General features: G+C 42.8%; 1 protein-coding gene and 1 non-coding gene across 7 annotated transcripts in view; both read right to left on the bottom strand.

The window, feature by feature from the left end:
- KAT6A (lysine acetyltransferase 6A) overlaps positions 1 to 15,458 on the bottom strand; it is a 124,409-nt gene extending 108,951 nt beyond the window's left edge. For 2 of the 6 annotated variants that reach the window (XM_063607172.1, XM_055116510.2), the window contains exons 1-3: positions 13,628 to 15,458; positions 11,350 to 11,437; positions 10,106 to 11,030 (exon numbers count right to left, since the gene is read on the bottom strand). In XM_063607172.1, coding sequence (XP_063463242.1) covers positions 10,106 to 10,705 — 600 coding nt within the window. In that variant the 5' untranslated portion in view covers positions 10,706 to 11,030; positions 11,350 to 11,437; positions 13,628 to 15,458. Of the gene's footprint in view, positions 1 to 10,105; positions 11,031 to 11,305; positions 11,438 to 13,627 lie in introns of all 6 variants that reach the window. The other 4 variants (XM_034966002.3, XM_034966000.3, XM_063607171.1 and 1 more) reach the window with 2 other exon arrangements.
- On the bottom strand, positions 5,233 to 5,304 carry LOC112440775 (small nucleolar RNA SNORD112). Its single transcript, XR_003028787.1, has one exon. It is a non-coding gene; the product is annotated as a small nucleolar RNA SNORD112 (small nucleolar RNA).
- Positions 15,459 to 16,160: the final 702 nt, after the last annotated feature.

Consider the following 16,160-nt stretch of genomic DNA (forward strand, 5'->3'; position numbering starts at 1 on the left):
ATTCCTCTAACTTGGGCCATAAGAAAGCAGTCTTTCCCAAAAAGTTGTTTCAAAACTCTAACAAGAGTGTATAGCTATTTTCACACACTGAAATAGCAGATTTATATATTTGTGGTTTACGATACCACCAATATTCTCTAGACAAGGTTTATTCTATGGTTTCCATTAAGGAAGAGAATTCTAACTAAATTATTTTAGGCTCACTGCTCTCTAATACTATAAAGCAGTACTACAGCATAATGAAAAAAGCACAGAACTGAGAAGGGCCTGACCAATTCTTCCAGATGGTATTAACTGGCTGTGTGGCACTGGACAAGACACTTCAACCTCTTTGGCTCTCAAATTTCCCTATTATTTGTGAAATCAGATTAGAATCACTGTGATCCAAGATTGCTACTGGCTGCACATTCTACACAATGCAGAAGATACAAGTCTTTTTTTCTAATAATCTATGTTTCGTAAGCATAATACAATTCAACCATAAAAGATAACTCAATCAACACTACAGCCAGACTTACTTTTCCTTAGCAGTCTTTTTTTTTTTTAATTGCTGACAGTTAAAAACTATTTTGACCCAGAATGGCATACTACTATAATCTCTATGCTTAATTTCACCTCCTAATAAAATAGTGCCACACTACAAATGGTTTCTTCACCTGTTCCCTAATGAAGCTGAAAATAATTCCTTGGCCTTGAATTTACAGATACATGTACAGGGCTGATGAAAGCCATCTGTTGGGAACTATGACTTTCATATGAAAGGAAAAAACCAGAAGGAACTGCTTTCATTTTCCTGGGAACCAGCTACAGCTGAATGAGTCCTAATCCTGCTCCAGCTGGGACAAGCAGAAGGGTGAAGTTACTCCTGGTCTAATTCATTCGCTGCAGATCCTTTGTGAAATGACTCCACCCCTGAGTAGCCAAGTGGTAAATAACTTTATGAGAGTGAAGCTCTTAATAATTCCTATACATAAATCAGAGCATGAAAAGTATTCATTATTATAATTTTAAGAAACACTCTCCAGGTCACCAGAAAAAAATAAATTTTTAATTCTATTTAAACCAGCAAACTCCACACCTAGATTTAGTCCTCTTACATAGCTAAGAACCAAGTCAGTATGACAAAGATATTTTCTCCAAAACTTTAAATGCAAAGAGAAAATAAATCTAATAGATGTTAAGGAGATTCTTACAGCTTCAGGAAGACTGAATGATATAAATTTTCTTTCCAGATTCATCACAGTTCCTGTTATGTATTTGCTCTCCTAGTATTAAACATAACAAAAAAGTATTGGCCCACAAGTCCAGGATGAACTAAAGAAAAAACAGGCAGCAAGGGTAAAAAGAAATTTAATGTATTTTGCATTTCCTTATATTCATTTTCCATTTGGTTTTCTATAAGACATAATGAAAACTTGTATTATTATTATTAATTTTTGTTTTTTTTTGAGACGGAGTCTCACTCTGTCACCCAGGCTGGAGTGCAGTAGCGCAATCTCGGCTCACTGCAAGCTCCACCTCCCGGGTTCACGCCATTCTCCTGCCTCAGCCTCCCAAGTAGCTGGGACTACAGGCGCCCACCACAATGCCTGGCTAATTTTTTTTTTTTTTTTTTTTGTATTTTTTAGTGGAGACGGGCTTTCACCATGTTAGCCAGGATGGTCTCCATCTCCTGACCTCGAGATCCGCCTGCCTCGGCTTCCCAAAGTGCTGGGATTATAGGCGTGAGCCACCGCGCCCTGCTGAAAATTTGTATGATTAAATACTATTAAATACCTATTATATAAATATATTATGCCTATAAAATTTAATCATATAGAATTCTTTTGAGACTTCAATAAGAAAGTACATGTTAAAACACTTAAAAAAAAAAAGTCCCCAACACATCATCAGCCCTTAACAAATGTTAGCTATTAATAGGTTTCTATAAGCAACTCTTTACGTTCCCTTAGCCTACTGATACAGAGCAAAGAAAAAACGAGGTTAAGACCATTAGATCCTCTGGATTTCTATTCCTGAAGCCATTTGTGGTACCTGATGTCTTCATTAATTCCTTCCCTTTATTTCACCAATTGGAAGGTAGACCAAGAAAGAGTAAAGTACTTATTTGCTAGAAAAATGTCTAGGTTGTAAGCATAAGAAAAATTGGTGGCTGGGCATGGTGGCTCACACCTGTAATCCCAGCACTTTGGGAGGCCAAGGCGGGTGGATCACCTGAGGTCAGGAGTTCGAGACCAGCCTGGACAACGTGGCAAAACCCTGTCTCTACTAAAAATACAAAAAATTAGCCGGGCGTGGTGGCGGGTGCCTGTAAACCCAGCTACTCGGGAGGCTGAGGCAGGAGAATCGCCTGAACCCAGGAGGCGGAGGCTGCAGTGAGCCGAGATCGCACCATTGCACTCCAGCCTAAGTGACAAGAGCAAGACTCTGTCTCAAAAAAAAAAAAAAAAAAAAAAGAAAGAAAGAAAGAAAGAAAAGAAAAATTGGTTTGGTATAGAACTTTGGATTAGTAATGGCTAACCCAAGCTTTAGTAGCTCAGTAGCTTTATTTCGAGGTATGTCATGCACTGAAAATTACCAAAAAATCATTGTGCTCATAGGTGAACTAGAAGATCAAAAAAATCTGCACAGTTGGCCAGGTACAGTGGCTCACACCTATAATCCCAGCACTTTGGGAGGCCAATCAGGAGTTTGAGATTCGCCTGGCCAACACAGTGAAGCCCCATCTTTACTAAAAATACAAAAATTAGCCAGGCATGGTGGCGCATGCCTGTAATCCCAGCTATTTGGGAGACTGAGGCAGGAGAATCACTTGAACCTGGGAGGCAGAGGTTGCAGTGAGCCAAGGTTGCGCCACTGCACTCCAGTCTGGGCAAGAGTGAGATTCCGTCTCAAAAAAAAAAACTGTACAGCTGATTGTACTTAAACAGATACTATTTTACAAACATATCTGAGTTATTTTTAAATTTCTGAATTTTTGAAGAATAAATCTGCTAAGACAAAATTAATTCCTAACCAGATTTACAATTAATCCATCTCAATGACTTGTTAGTAACAAATTTTTATTTCTAGCCCACTGCTCCTGGTACATTTGGAGTCACAAACAAATGGTATAAACAATGATGTCAGAAATGTACGGCATGGGCCGGGCATGGTGGCTGACGCCTGTTATCCTAGCACTTTGGGAGGCGGAGGTGGGCGGATCACCTGAGGTCAGGAGTTCGAGAACACAACTGGCCAACATGGTGAAACCCCATTTCTATTAAAAATACAAAAATTAGGTAGGTATGGTGGCACACGCCTGTAATCGCAGACAGCAGGAGGGGAGAGGCAGTAGAATTGCTTCAACCTGGAAGGCGGAGGTTGCAGTGAGCTGAAACTGGGCCACCGCACTCCAGCCTAAGCAACAGAGCAAGACTCCATCTCAAAAAAAAAAAGAAAAGAAATGCATGTCATAAAAAATGTTTAAATTATTAAATATAACAATTACTGAGATCAATCCATTTCACACTTGATAATATAATATCTACATTTTCCACGTCACTGTATCCTCAATATTTTATCTTTTGCCTTCAGAAGATTTTTTGTTTTTTTTGTTTTTTCAAAGTGAACAATCATTCTGTCAAGCAGTCCACATAGCCCTGAATTTAACAGCATGGACAACTGTTTATTGCCTTTTTATACAGTATCAACGCAACAGAGTATCTGAAATTGAAATTTCCAAGCTTATATTGGTTAACAATTTTCTTATAAAATACCACGATTCTAACATATAAAATGTGCAACTATTCTACTATAAAGGTCATTTCCAAATAGCTACATCAAAACTTCATCACTCTTAACTTTCAGTAACTTAAAAACATATCCCTGGCCAGGCACAGTGGCTCATGCCTATAATCCCAGCACTCTGGGAGGCCGAGGCAGGCAGATCATGAGGTCAGGAGTTCGAGACCAGCCTGGCCAACCTGGTGAAACCCCATCTCTACTAAAAATATAAAAATTAGCCGGGCATTGTGGCATGCGCCTATAATCCCAGCTTACTCGGGAGGCTGAGGCAGGAGAATCGCTTGAACCCAGGAGGTGGAGGTTGCACCACTGCACTCCAGCCTGGGCAACAAAGCAAGACTCCATCTCTCAAAAAAAAAAAAAAATCCCCATTTTAATCAGTATCTCTACATCAAAAATTTAAATTCTAAATTCCTGTCAAAGCTCTACTTCCTCTATAATTTAAAATATAAATTCCAATAAAACAAAATAATTTGGACTCTACTAAGAGTTGACCAAATTGAGATGTAACTTAGAGTAGAAGGCAAGAGATTTATCATTGGATCTTTCTGCTCCAGGTTACCCAGCTGGGAGTAACCTGAACAATAACATTAGTTGACAATACCTACTCTTCCCCGTCCAACTGAACGCTTTAGCAAATTATAATTCTGTTCCAAAATACTATGCCACCAAATAACAATACTTTTAATGATCTGGCTGATTACCATGAAAGAGAATATTTTTCTGGGCTAGTAATACAGAACACAAACTATACATATTCAAGTAAATTATGTCAGTGTGTAAAAATGAACTCAGAAGTTTGAAATCAAGGTGAAAATTATTCTTGAAAGGAAATTGAATCTTTCCAAGACTCACTATATAAAGATAATTTTTTAAATGGACCATCACAATCTCAAATAATTGCCTTGCCCACTAAACATATTATTATTTCTGAGTCATGATACTTAATTGTTATGAAAAAATAATAATGTAAAAAAATTACAGTTCATAAACTAAAAAAGGCTTTCAAAAAATTTATTTTGTATCTCTATTCTGTCTGCTTTAATCCCCTCACAGGACCTAAATCTTAAATCCACTGTTCATGGCAGGCATTCAAATGTTTGCTAAATAAATAATAAAAAAGTAAATGGATAAATAGTAAAAAAGTAAATAAATAATAAAAAAGTAAATGGAACAAATTACCTTACAGTAATATCTATATTTCAAAAAGAAATTTACAAAGAGGAAGATGCTATTTAAGCCAGTTACACACTCTTCTCCTCACCTATAATCCCATGATTCAAGGAAAACAGTATTTCTGTCCCAAATTAAAGCACTCTGGTATAGCCATACAACTGATCCCTACCTTGCCTATCAGAAAATGTTAGTGACAACTGAAATGAAAATGAGTTAGCACAGAAATTATCTTTAAGGGAAAAAAATGGCATGTAGGTGAAACTTTTTTTTAATGGACCTCAGATATACAAAACTAGATTACTCCTAATCTTTGGTTCCTAACACATTCTTATCACTGGTCCAAAGTGAATTTTCAAATCTGTTCTGCAAAAAAAGAAAAATGGACACAATGAAGGCGGGGGCGGGAATTTGTCCTTTAACAATTAGGAAATGTGCTATGAAGTTAACACCAAGGACATTCACGATTCTGTACTTGAGTGCAGTGATAGCCATCATACATTACTGCTCCTAAGAGGTGGTCAGTATGGCTATTACAAAGACTCTGGAGCCAGACTGCCCAAATTCAAATCCCAGCTCTGCCACCTAATATTTGTGTGACTTCAGCAAGTTACTGAAATCTCTTTTATGCCTCAGTTTCTTCACCTGTAAAATAACAGTAGCTATTTCACTGCTGGTACTGTTATGTTATTAATAACTAACTAACCTAACAGTAGCTAGTTATGTTAGAGGATTAAATGAGTTAATATATGTACAGCATTAAAATAACGCCTGGCACATAGTAAATAAACACTTAAATAAATAAACTCACCATTAACTACCACACTCTAAAGTTAGCTCAAAAATTTCCCTTATAACATGGGTAAAAACTTTTTTTTTTTTTTTGAGATGGAGTCTTGCTCTGTTGCCCAGGCTGGAGTGCAGTGGCACAATCTAGGCTCGCTACAACCTCCGCCTCCTGGGTTCAAGCGATTATCCTGCCTCAGCCTACCGAGTAGCTGGGATTACAGGCACCCGCCATCATGCCGGGCTGATTTTTGTATTTCTGTAGAGATGGGGTTTCACCATATTGGCCAGGCTGGTCCTGAACTCCTGACCTCAGGTGATCCGCCCCCCTCAGCATCCCAAAGTGCTGGGATTACAGGCCTGAGCCACCAGGCCTGGCCTAAAAACTTTTAATCACAGTATCCCATGGATTCTCCTCAGTACTTATCAATGTGAAAAGAACACACTAAAGTACAAATGTCTTCACAAAAACTCCTCTTAAACGTATTCCAACACAGCTCATCTCCCAAAAGGATCAAAACCACTCAGCTGCTGAAAATCTAACATACAGTTCCTTCCAAAGGTTAATATCACAAAAAAAAAAAAAAAAAAAGTTAGAATTGATACCAGAAAAAGTAAAGAGGAACTTGCTTGGGTTACTCCACGCAGTCTTTGAATTTCATCTTCACCTTACAGTTGGCCAGGTCAAAATACCTGCATTAGCATCCCAGAGAAGACAGAACTGTTTCTGTTCCAAGCAGAGTGCCTGGCCCACAGTAGGTGCTCAATGACTATATGCTGAACCAATTAATTCCTAAAAGTGAAACTACTCCTGACCTATACACCTTCCTTTCTCCATCACTGTCAAATAAACTCTGGATAATTCTTTTCTTTTTTTGAGAACATCTAGGTTCGTAACAGCAAACTATCAATTCTGCATAGGAACTGACTGCGTAGTTCGAAGGAGAGGAAAGAAAATAGTTAAAATACAATAAAAGGAGCAGACATAATCTGTTCAAAGGAATAATCTCTCATCCTAGAGTTCACTGTATTACGATTTTTAATGTAAACTTTTCATATCTTTGGGGAAAGTCACACAGGAAATTCACTACTGAAAGTAAGACTCCATTTAAAAATATAGAACAGAGCTCACCAACTCTAATTGAATAGATACTATCATGAAATTAGTTTTCCAATGAGATTAGTACATATACAAGTCTACCCGAAGAAACAAACTCTATTTTCCAACATGTCTAAATTTAGTTACTTCAGTTAACAACACTATTGGCAGGGTGGCTCATGCCTGTAATGCCAGCACTTTGGGAGGCCAAGGTGGGCGGATCACCTGAGGTTGGGAGTTCGAGATGAGCCTGACCAACAGGGAGAAACCCCGTCTCTACTAAAAATACAAAATTAGCAGGGCATGGTGGTGCATGCCTGTAATCCCAGCTACATGGGAGGCTGAGAAGGAAGAATTGCTTGAACCTGGGCAGCGGAGGCTGCAGTAAGCCAAGATCGTGCCACTGCACTCCAGCCTGGGCAACAAGAGCGAAATTCCATCTCAAAAAAAAAAACAAAAAAACACTATATATGAAAGCTATGTAAGCAAATGGGCATTTCTTTTTCATTTTTTCAATTATTAAATCACTTTTGTTTTTCTTGCTTTATTTCTCCAAAATCAAATGTGGCCAGGTGCGGTGGATCATTCCTATAACCTCGGCACTTTGAGAGACCGAGGTGGGCAGGTCGCTTGAGGTCAGGAGTTGAGACCAGCCTAGCCAACATGGTGAAACCCTGTCTCTACTAAAAATACAACAACAACAAAAAAAAAAAGTAGCCACACGTGGTGGCACAAACCTATAATCCCAGCTACTCAGGAGGCTGAGGCAGAAGAATCGCTTGAACCCGGGAGGTGAAGGTTGCAGTGAGCTGAGATCACACCACTGCACTCCAGTCAAAGCAAAACAGCACATCTCTACTGAATTAAACTTTTCTTAATGCAAAGGTGCTATGAAATGGTCTCAACAAAGGTCCTTAGCTCAGCTGCAAAATAAGGACTTGTTGGATTAGACGGTTCTCAGGGTCCCTTCCAAAAGTAAAATCTCAGGGTTCTAGGACTTGGATTTGTCTTGCACTGTACTATATTTACTACCTTTTAAAAATATGCTCAAATGACATTTTTATATAGCTAATATTTTTTAAAATTAAAATATCTATTGATAATTCAAGCAAGTGTAATTACAATAAAAGCAAACAACAGGCCAGGCACGGTGGCTCAAGCCTGTAATCCCAACACTTTGGGAGGCAGAGGCGGGTGGATCACTCGAGGTCAGGAGTTCGAGACCAGCCTGGCCAACAAGGTGAAACCCCGTCTCTACTAAAAATACAAAAATTAGCTGGGCGTGGTGGTGCATGTCTGTAATCCCAGCTACTTGGGAGGCTGAGGCAAGAGAATCGCTTGAACCTGGGAGGCGGAGGTTGCAGTGAGACTGCACCACTGCACTCCAGCCTGGGCAACAGAACGAGATTCTGTCTCAAAAATAAATAAATAAAAGCAAACAGGTGGCCTAACAGGAACTTATAAATCCAATTCACAGGTATGGCACTGAACTGATCTAACTATAAATTATTTCCTGTTTCCAGGCAGTTAACCTGTTAGATCATTTAATAATTGTAGAAATCCGATAATTGTATTTAAATTCAGCCACATGTGATAAAGTTTCTACAGGTAAGAGTTCTTACAGCACTTAAATACAGAATAAAGCATTTTAATTACTTGTCTACCCTGAATTTTTAATACATACTTTTAATAAATGCTCAAGTTACATAGAGCCATTTTATGAATGAGATTCTCTATCAATTCATGACTGTATGAGAATCATTTCAAGGGTAATAATAGTAAGATTATGTTTTATTTCAATGTTCACAGGGAAAATTGAACCCTGAAATAGATCTCTAAAAATTTCATCAAAGAAAAATACCGTTAATTTTCAATTGTTAAAGAAAAATCTACAGGTATTCAGTGGGCTGCTAATAATACAACAAATTGAGATCAAATCTCCAATTTTCAAAATACATTCAATGTTAACTTTACCATCTTTCCACCCTAGGAGTATCCTCCATCATCTTAAGCAAAATGAAGATCATTTTACTTATGTCTACCAAGGTGTGCAGCAACTTAAAGCATCACTGCTCTCCAAGGAACTGTAATTCAGAGCACCTTAAGTAAATTTACAGCTAAGATACTAGGTCAATGTAAAAAACAGGTACTAACAAAATTCTCCTAATCTCCAAATATCTATTTAAGCACCAAAATTTACTGTTTAAGAAATCATAATTTCAACTATATACAATAACATCCTAAAACACAACAGAATAAAGTACACATCTGGGCATCAAAACTCCCAACTCTCCAGAACTTTACCTTTCTTTTTGTTTTTAGAACAGGGTCTCAGTCGTCCAGGCTGGAGTGCAGTGGTGACAGCATAGCTCACTGGAGCCTCAGACACCTGTACTCAAGCAATCCTCCCCAACACAGCCTCCCAAGTAGCTAGGACTACAGGCACGCCCATACCTGGCTAATTTTTCTATTTTTGGTGGACATGGGGTCTCGCTATATTGCTCAGGCTGGGCTCAAACTCCTAGGCTCAAGACATCCTCCTGTCCCAGCCTCCCAAAGCGCTGGGATTACAGGCATGAACTACTGTTCCAGACCCTCCAGAACTTTTCTAGTTTAGGATACTGTATTCCTGTCCCATGCAACTACAGCTGTCATAAATAGCATTTAGGACTTCATCATATGCAAAGCCATAATACATGATAGAAAGCTATAATACAAACAGCAGAAACAAGAATTGTTAAGTTTGCTTAGTTGCACCTATGGGTCATGAGAATCTGTCTCATTTCTGTCTAACGAGTAATCTGCAACAAAATGGAAAACAGAAAAATGTTCTCAGAGTCATCTGCTTGTTTCAAATTCAAGTCTCCATGATTTGGCTGCTCATCAACTTCCAGTAGTAAGGTGTTCTAAGAACCTTTAGTTAAAGTTTTAAAGTCTCACGCTGGAGTACTCCTCAAGCAAAATAATAAAAAAAAATTTAAAAAAAGTTTTAAACTCATATGTCACTTTTTCATTGTAATGTAAATAAGTTCTTTTAGTCAGATTAACATTCTACATTTTTAATCTTAGGCTTCAAATATTTCAAAGTACCAGAACAAATCTATGAAGTTCTCATAGCTACAACTCACCAATAAAAAACCAGAGGTGATCACTCCACAAAAGTCCCCAAACAAAAAACTTGAATATAACTTCCCAGAAATGTGAATTTGTAGCATCCTATATCATCAGCTCTATAAACCCCGAAGCATATGCCATTCTTACCTTATCCTTTTCATGTGGAAGAAGGGACACTGGAGGTAAACAGGAAAGAGACTCACAACTCTCTTTCCCATCCACGTTGGTTGCTTTAGTGTTGAGCCGATAAAGAGGTCCATCTTTAAGGAGTCTGCCGTGGCCAATGGCACGTTTGATAGCCAATCGTAACTGCTGGTGAAAGCCAGAGGCAGCACTGCCTCCGAATAATGCAGACACATCCTTCTGACCTTTCAAAAAACGTTCAATGCTTTTCAAAGTTGAGCCACCGGACTCTGCCAAGCCCTCAACTGCCCGCTTTATCAGTTTATTCCAATCCACATTTTGTTTATTATCCAATTTTCCATGGTTCCGAGGCTTAGGAAGTGCTATTCGCCCAGGATTATCAGGATCTTTATAGGAATTGAGTCCTTTATTTGAGACTTTTAAAATTGTTCCATCTTTAACACTCAACTCCAATTGTTCTAAAACAGTTTTACGATCCAAGCCATGGGATGAAGACACAGCATTGCATATCCTTTCTTCTGAAGGACGCTGTTTCTGCTTTTTCACTTTTTTGATGGCCTCCAAAATCCACTCAGTATAAAGCGGGTTTGCGAGTTTTACCATGGTGAAGGATTCTGTATATCCATAGAGTCGTTATCCCTTATCCTGATGCTGAGTAAGTTTTACACCATGGAAAACAAGATTCTCGGAGGCTGGGAACCAGTTAACCATAGCATACAAGTTTTCTGGCCTAAGTCCTTCCTCCTTTCACAAAACAGAATGCCACCCCAATTGTACTATAGAAACCAAAACAACCTGTTGTTTGAAATGTCTTCCAACTTCCCAATGAATTTCTCAATAGCACCACACATGGGTCTCGTCATAAAGTTGTAAGAACTCAAGAATATGTCATTCCCGGCTTCAGAGCAGAAAAATGTGCATCTTATGCCTGAAAAGCAATGAAAATAAGGTCAGTTTTCTACCAAGACCTATTTCGAATGAAAATAAGCATCCTCATCATAAAGCAATCAAACAGCAAGTGTTTACTAGGCACCCTTAAGAATTTCCAAACTTATCTATTAATATTCCAAAACAATCATGTATGTAAACCATTGGGATAAAAAAGAAAAAAAAAAAAAGAAAAGAAAAAAAAAGATGAGTAATTAGGATACAATGAGGAAACACGATGAGATGTTCTAAGAATGACCTTAAGCTACCACTAACCAGAGTGGGTGATGGCTATTCTGTACTCCGCAATCTCTGCTCACCAGTCTAGGAATTTCAACTCTTCCTTGACATCTTTCCCCAAGAAACTAGTCAGCACTTCAACAAGTATCTGGATTAGTAGAAAGAATCCTGCAATGAAAGTAAAAGTGAACCTTTCATCTTTCAAAATTCTAGACATTCAGAGTAGACAAAAACAGTCAATAAGGCAGAAAACGACTGAGAAAATTTTAGTTCTTTCTTACATGAAAAGAATGAATACAATATGCACACCCAGTTTATAATTTAAGTACAGTATTACCTTAATCTCTCCTAATGGAAACAAAAATACTATTGAAAATAGCCTAGTGTAAAAGTGCTTACTGAATTTAACAATAATCCACTTTCATTCAAATTTTAAGAATTACATGCTGATAGCTTCTCCTAACCCAAACTAAGATGTTTCTATCCATATGCTGAAGAGAGTCACAACTGTCAAACTGCGTGTAAGTAATTCAGACAGGAAAACTAGAAATGAGGAAGGCCCAGAATCACTGGGGTCAACGCACATACTACATATCAAACGGACGGTACAGAAAAAGAAATACACTGGCTACTTGTAGGACTAAAGAGAAGCCCAAATAATAAAGATATAAATTCAAGATTGCTGTCCTGAAACGAACATTAATGAAACATAAACAGAAATGTACCGTCTCTCTGAATCAAAGTCAGTATCCCTATAAAAGAATCTGGTAGATGCAATTTTGTTTAATCACTAAAATACTGAATTCTGAATCTAACTCTTTTGCCTCCAAAAATAAGTTTAACTGAAGTGTTTTTTTAGAACTTCTGCTCTCATTCTGGAGATCATTTGCATTACAATATAAACAATGCTAGACAAATGGCTCCCACAGCAACTATTCTTGGTAGTGACATTAAAATCAAACGGAAAACTAATACACACTAGGAAAGAGATATTACTATTAACTCTGATAGGAAAGAAAAGAGTGAAGCAAACATTCAAACCTGAGCCAAGATTTGTTTTTAAATCAGCTGCCTAAAAAGAAGCCCCCTGGGAGAGTCATGCTTCAATTTGGTGAGGGTCTCAAGAGGATAGAAATCAGAGTATTATTACTCCAAGTAAGCTCATTATACAGATATTAAGTCTAAACTAAATGAGAAGCTACATCCTGAGTTTAACAAGCTGGGAACGAACGTCCTAATTGACTAAGCTTCGCAGGTAAAAGAATGAGTGACAGTCACTCATTGTCTTTCCAGTCGGGATTGTCATCAGTCTCCAGGTCTTCGGAAAGTCAAGCGCCTGCAGCCTCGGATCTTAACTCCCGGAAAGTACACCAGCGGCTAGAGCGAGCGCAACTCGCTTCCGACAGTCCTTCCCGTCCCCATTCCCCACCCCTAAACACGTCTTCGCGCTCTCTTTTCAAAGAGCGAGAAACTTTAAAAACTTGGATCTGCACAGCCCGGCAGCTCGCCGACGGGGCGCTGCACCGTTTCCACGCGATGGAAAGAGACCCCGAGCACAAGTTAACAATGAAATCACGTGAAGGAGTTCAGAGCGGTGCATAGCCCCGGCCCAGCTCCGCACCCTAAGCTCTGGGGGCCGGCTCGAGGGCGGCGCGGGTTGCTGGGAGCCTGACAGTCGCGCACCGGGCCAAGCCGCGAGGTTGACAGGCGCCCGGCCTCCCCTCGGCGGCTGGGCTGACAGCCCGGCAGACACAACACCACACGTGCTGCGCCTCGCACCACAACACCCGCCGGCCTGTCAGCCCCGCTCGCCGCCTCAGCCCTGCTCGGATCCCCGCGCCCCCGGCCGGAGCCAAAGCCGGAGCCGGAACCCGAGCCCGAGCCCGAGCCCGAGCGCCCGCGAGCGCGGGGAGAAGCGGCCCGGCCCGGCACAGCCAGCACGCGCGCGGCGGGCGGGTGGGCGCGCCCCGAGGGAGAGCAGGCTCGCCGGCTCCGCCAGCCCGAGGCTCCGCGGCCTGGGCCGCTCGCCGCCCGCCCACCCGCCGGCTCCCCCAGGGCGGGCCCGGCCGGCGGGGTCGGGGGCGCGGGGCCCGCGAGCGCGGGGCCGGGCGGCGGCGCCCGGGCCGCGGGCCGGGGCAGCCGGGCGCCGAGCAAGCGAGCGACAGAGCGGGCGGGCGCGAGGGGGCGGCCACGGCGCCCCAGCCCGAGGCCTGGCGCAGAGCAGCGGGAGGCGGCGCAGGCCGCGGCGGGGCCTGCAGCGGCCCGCCGACCCCGCGAGGCAGCGGAGTGGGCCCTGGAGCGGCTCGGCCTCGGGCTGGGCGGCCGGGGCCGGCCGGGAACGGCCCCTCGGCTACTTACCGGGAGGAAGGACAGCCGAGATCCCGGGGCCCCGGGCCGGACCGCGGAGATGCCCCAAACTGACACGGCCGCCATCTTGGAGACAGTGAGCTCCAGCCGGGGGGAGGGGAGGCAAGGCGGCGGAACAGCCGCGGGGGGAGGGGAGCGTCGCGAGGGAACGGCGGCCTGGGGGAGGGAGCTGGAAGAGCCTGGGCGGGCGGCGAGGGGAGGCGGAGGCCCGGCAGCGCGGGTGGGGGGCGGCCGAGAGCGGGAAGAGCTGGGCCGAGAGCCGGGAAAGGCCGGAGGGCGGGGCGGGGCAGCAGGGAAGAGCCGGCCGGCGGGGTCACGTGGGGCCGGTACAAAAGGCCAAAGCCAGGGGAGGAGGAAGACTTGGTGGGGCTGGAGGCTGGTGAGCGGGGCTTCCTCCTCTCCCTTCTCACGCGTTTAAGTCAGACGGCGACCCGGGAGAGGAGGAGCTGGTGCACCCCATGCCACCGCTGGGGAAACTGAGGGCAGGAGTCTGGGTGGGGTGGCTTCAGTGTGGCACGGAAATCCGGCAGCCACGCAGGATGGGAACTCTCGGCGGCGTCTGTTTACAGTTAGTGAGCCCTCCCTCCCCACTCATTTGCCTGCACAGCGACTTTCCGGAGCCCGAGGGCGGGGCCTGGGGGGCGGAGAGGAGGCGGCTTCCCGTCCTCACCCCTGGCTGCTCGCCTCAGCCCCCGACGGCTCTCCTGTGTCGGTGGGAAGAGTTGGGGAGAGGGTGGAACCAGAAGCACCCGTCTTAATCCCTTTCAGCAGTGACTTCATTTCTTCCCTCCCCCAGCAGCTGAGAGGGTTCTTGGACCTCACTAGAGCCATTTTATGGGAGACTCCACAGACCTGGGTCGTGTGACTTGGACAAGGTCACACAGCTAGTGTGTGGCGCGCACCTGAGCCTGGGACTGAGATTTGTCTTATTCCAAAGCCGGTCTTCCCTTCTTGCCCTGTGCGCAACTCTTGTCCATACTTAGGGCGGAACCACGAGCAGGCGGTTCTTCATGGCCTGCCTGTCCACTACTGGCTGTATGGACGTTTCTTTGTCTTGCCTTTCATCTAGTTTAAACTCTTTGATGCAGAGACTGAGTCATACTTTTTTTTTTTTTTGAGACAGTGTCGCTCTGTTGCCCAGGCTGGAGTGCAGTGGTGCGATCTTGGCTCACTGCAACCTCCGTCTCCTGGGTTCAAGCGATTCTCCTGCCTCATCCTCCTGAGTAGCTGGGACTGCAGGCGCCCGCCACCACGCCTGGCTTATTTTTGTATTTTTAGTAGAGACGGGGTGTCACTATGTTGGCCAGGCCGCTGGTCTCGAACTCCTGACTTCAAGTGATCGCCCTCCTCGGCCTCCCAAAGTGCTGGGATTACAGGCCTGAGACACTGCACCTGGCCAAGTCATGCATTTTTTTTTTTTTTCTGCATTCACTAGAAAGACAGTAGACATGAAAAAGACACTAAATGTTTAATCGTTGACATGGACGTGTATCCTGCTGCCTGACCTTTATCTGCCCTGTCCCCAACCCCGTACGACACACCCCGCCTAGACTGTCGCCCGCAATACCTCATTTTATCTCAACTTTAGCTTTTAAGGGCCTCCCTCTCACCCACTGCCTTAACTTCCATGCTGACTTCCTTTTCTGAACTTCTGTAGTAGTATCATTTGCTCTAGTCATTTTGCACTTACATGTGATATATATATATATATTCCGAATACATTCACTGGTAAATGCTCTCCTATAATGACTCTGCATCTCCAGCACCTAGAATAATGTTGTACTAGTACTGTAGTAGGCGGTTTAAAATTAAAAAATGTTGCTCGTGAATGAACAATTTTTTAAACCGTTAAGAAAGCCGTTTGTGGCGGGGCGCTGCTGTAGCCCAGCTACTCGGGAGGCCTGCTTGAGCCCGGGAGTTCCAGGCTGCAGTGAACTATGATCGCCACTACACTCCAGCCTGAGAGACACAGCAAGAGGGAACCCAAACTTTTCTATCTATCCCGTCTCCACTCTAATCCATAGCCCTACCTTCCATACGGTAGACTCTGGACCATTCAGTAAGAATAACGTAACTTTTCAGATCATGGTCCAGCCTAATCAATATCCTGACACTGACAGAAACAGAAGTGTAATGTAGTGAGGTTGACTGAGTTGCCATTCATCGCCTACTTCCAAGCCCCATCTCCAAAGCAGTAGAGAAATTTGGAATACATGATAATCCAATAGAAAGGATCTCTTTCATCCTAGATGAATCAGATAGACACATTCTCAGGTAAAATGGTCCCTGTTTGTAATGAAATCACCTCCAGGAAAAAAAATATATATATATAAATATATATATTTTTTCTTTTAGTAGAATAGGCAGATTTTTATTTCCCAAAGAGGGCAGATAAAGTCATATTAATACAAAGACAATGAGTTCTTCATGTGAGACTAGAGTGTGTGGCCTTCAGAAGAAAAATAATACAGAGATGAGTTGTGTTTACTTTTGGATAATTTGGAAGAAAACTAGCCACAGCCAT

This window comes from Pan paniscus, chromosome 7 (genome assembly GCF_029289425.2).
Source record: "Pan paniscus chromosome 7, NHGRI_mPanPan1-v2.0_pri, whole genome shotgun sequence".
NCBI lineage: Eukaryota > Metazoa > Chordata > Mammalia > Primates > Hominidae > Pan > Pan paniscus.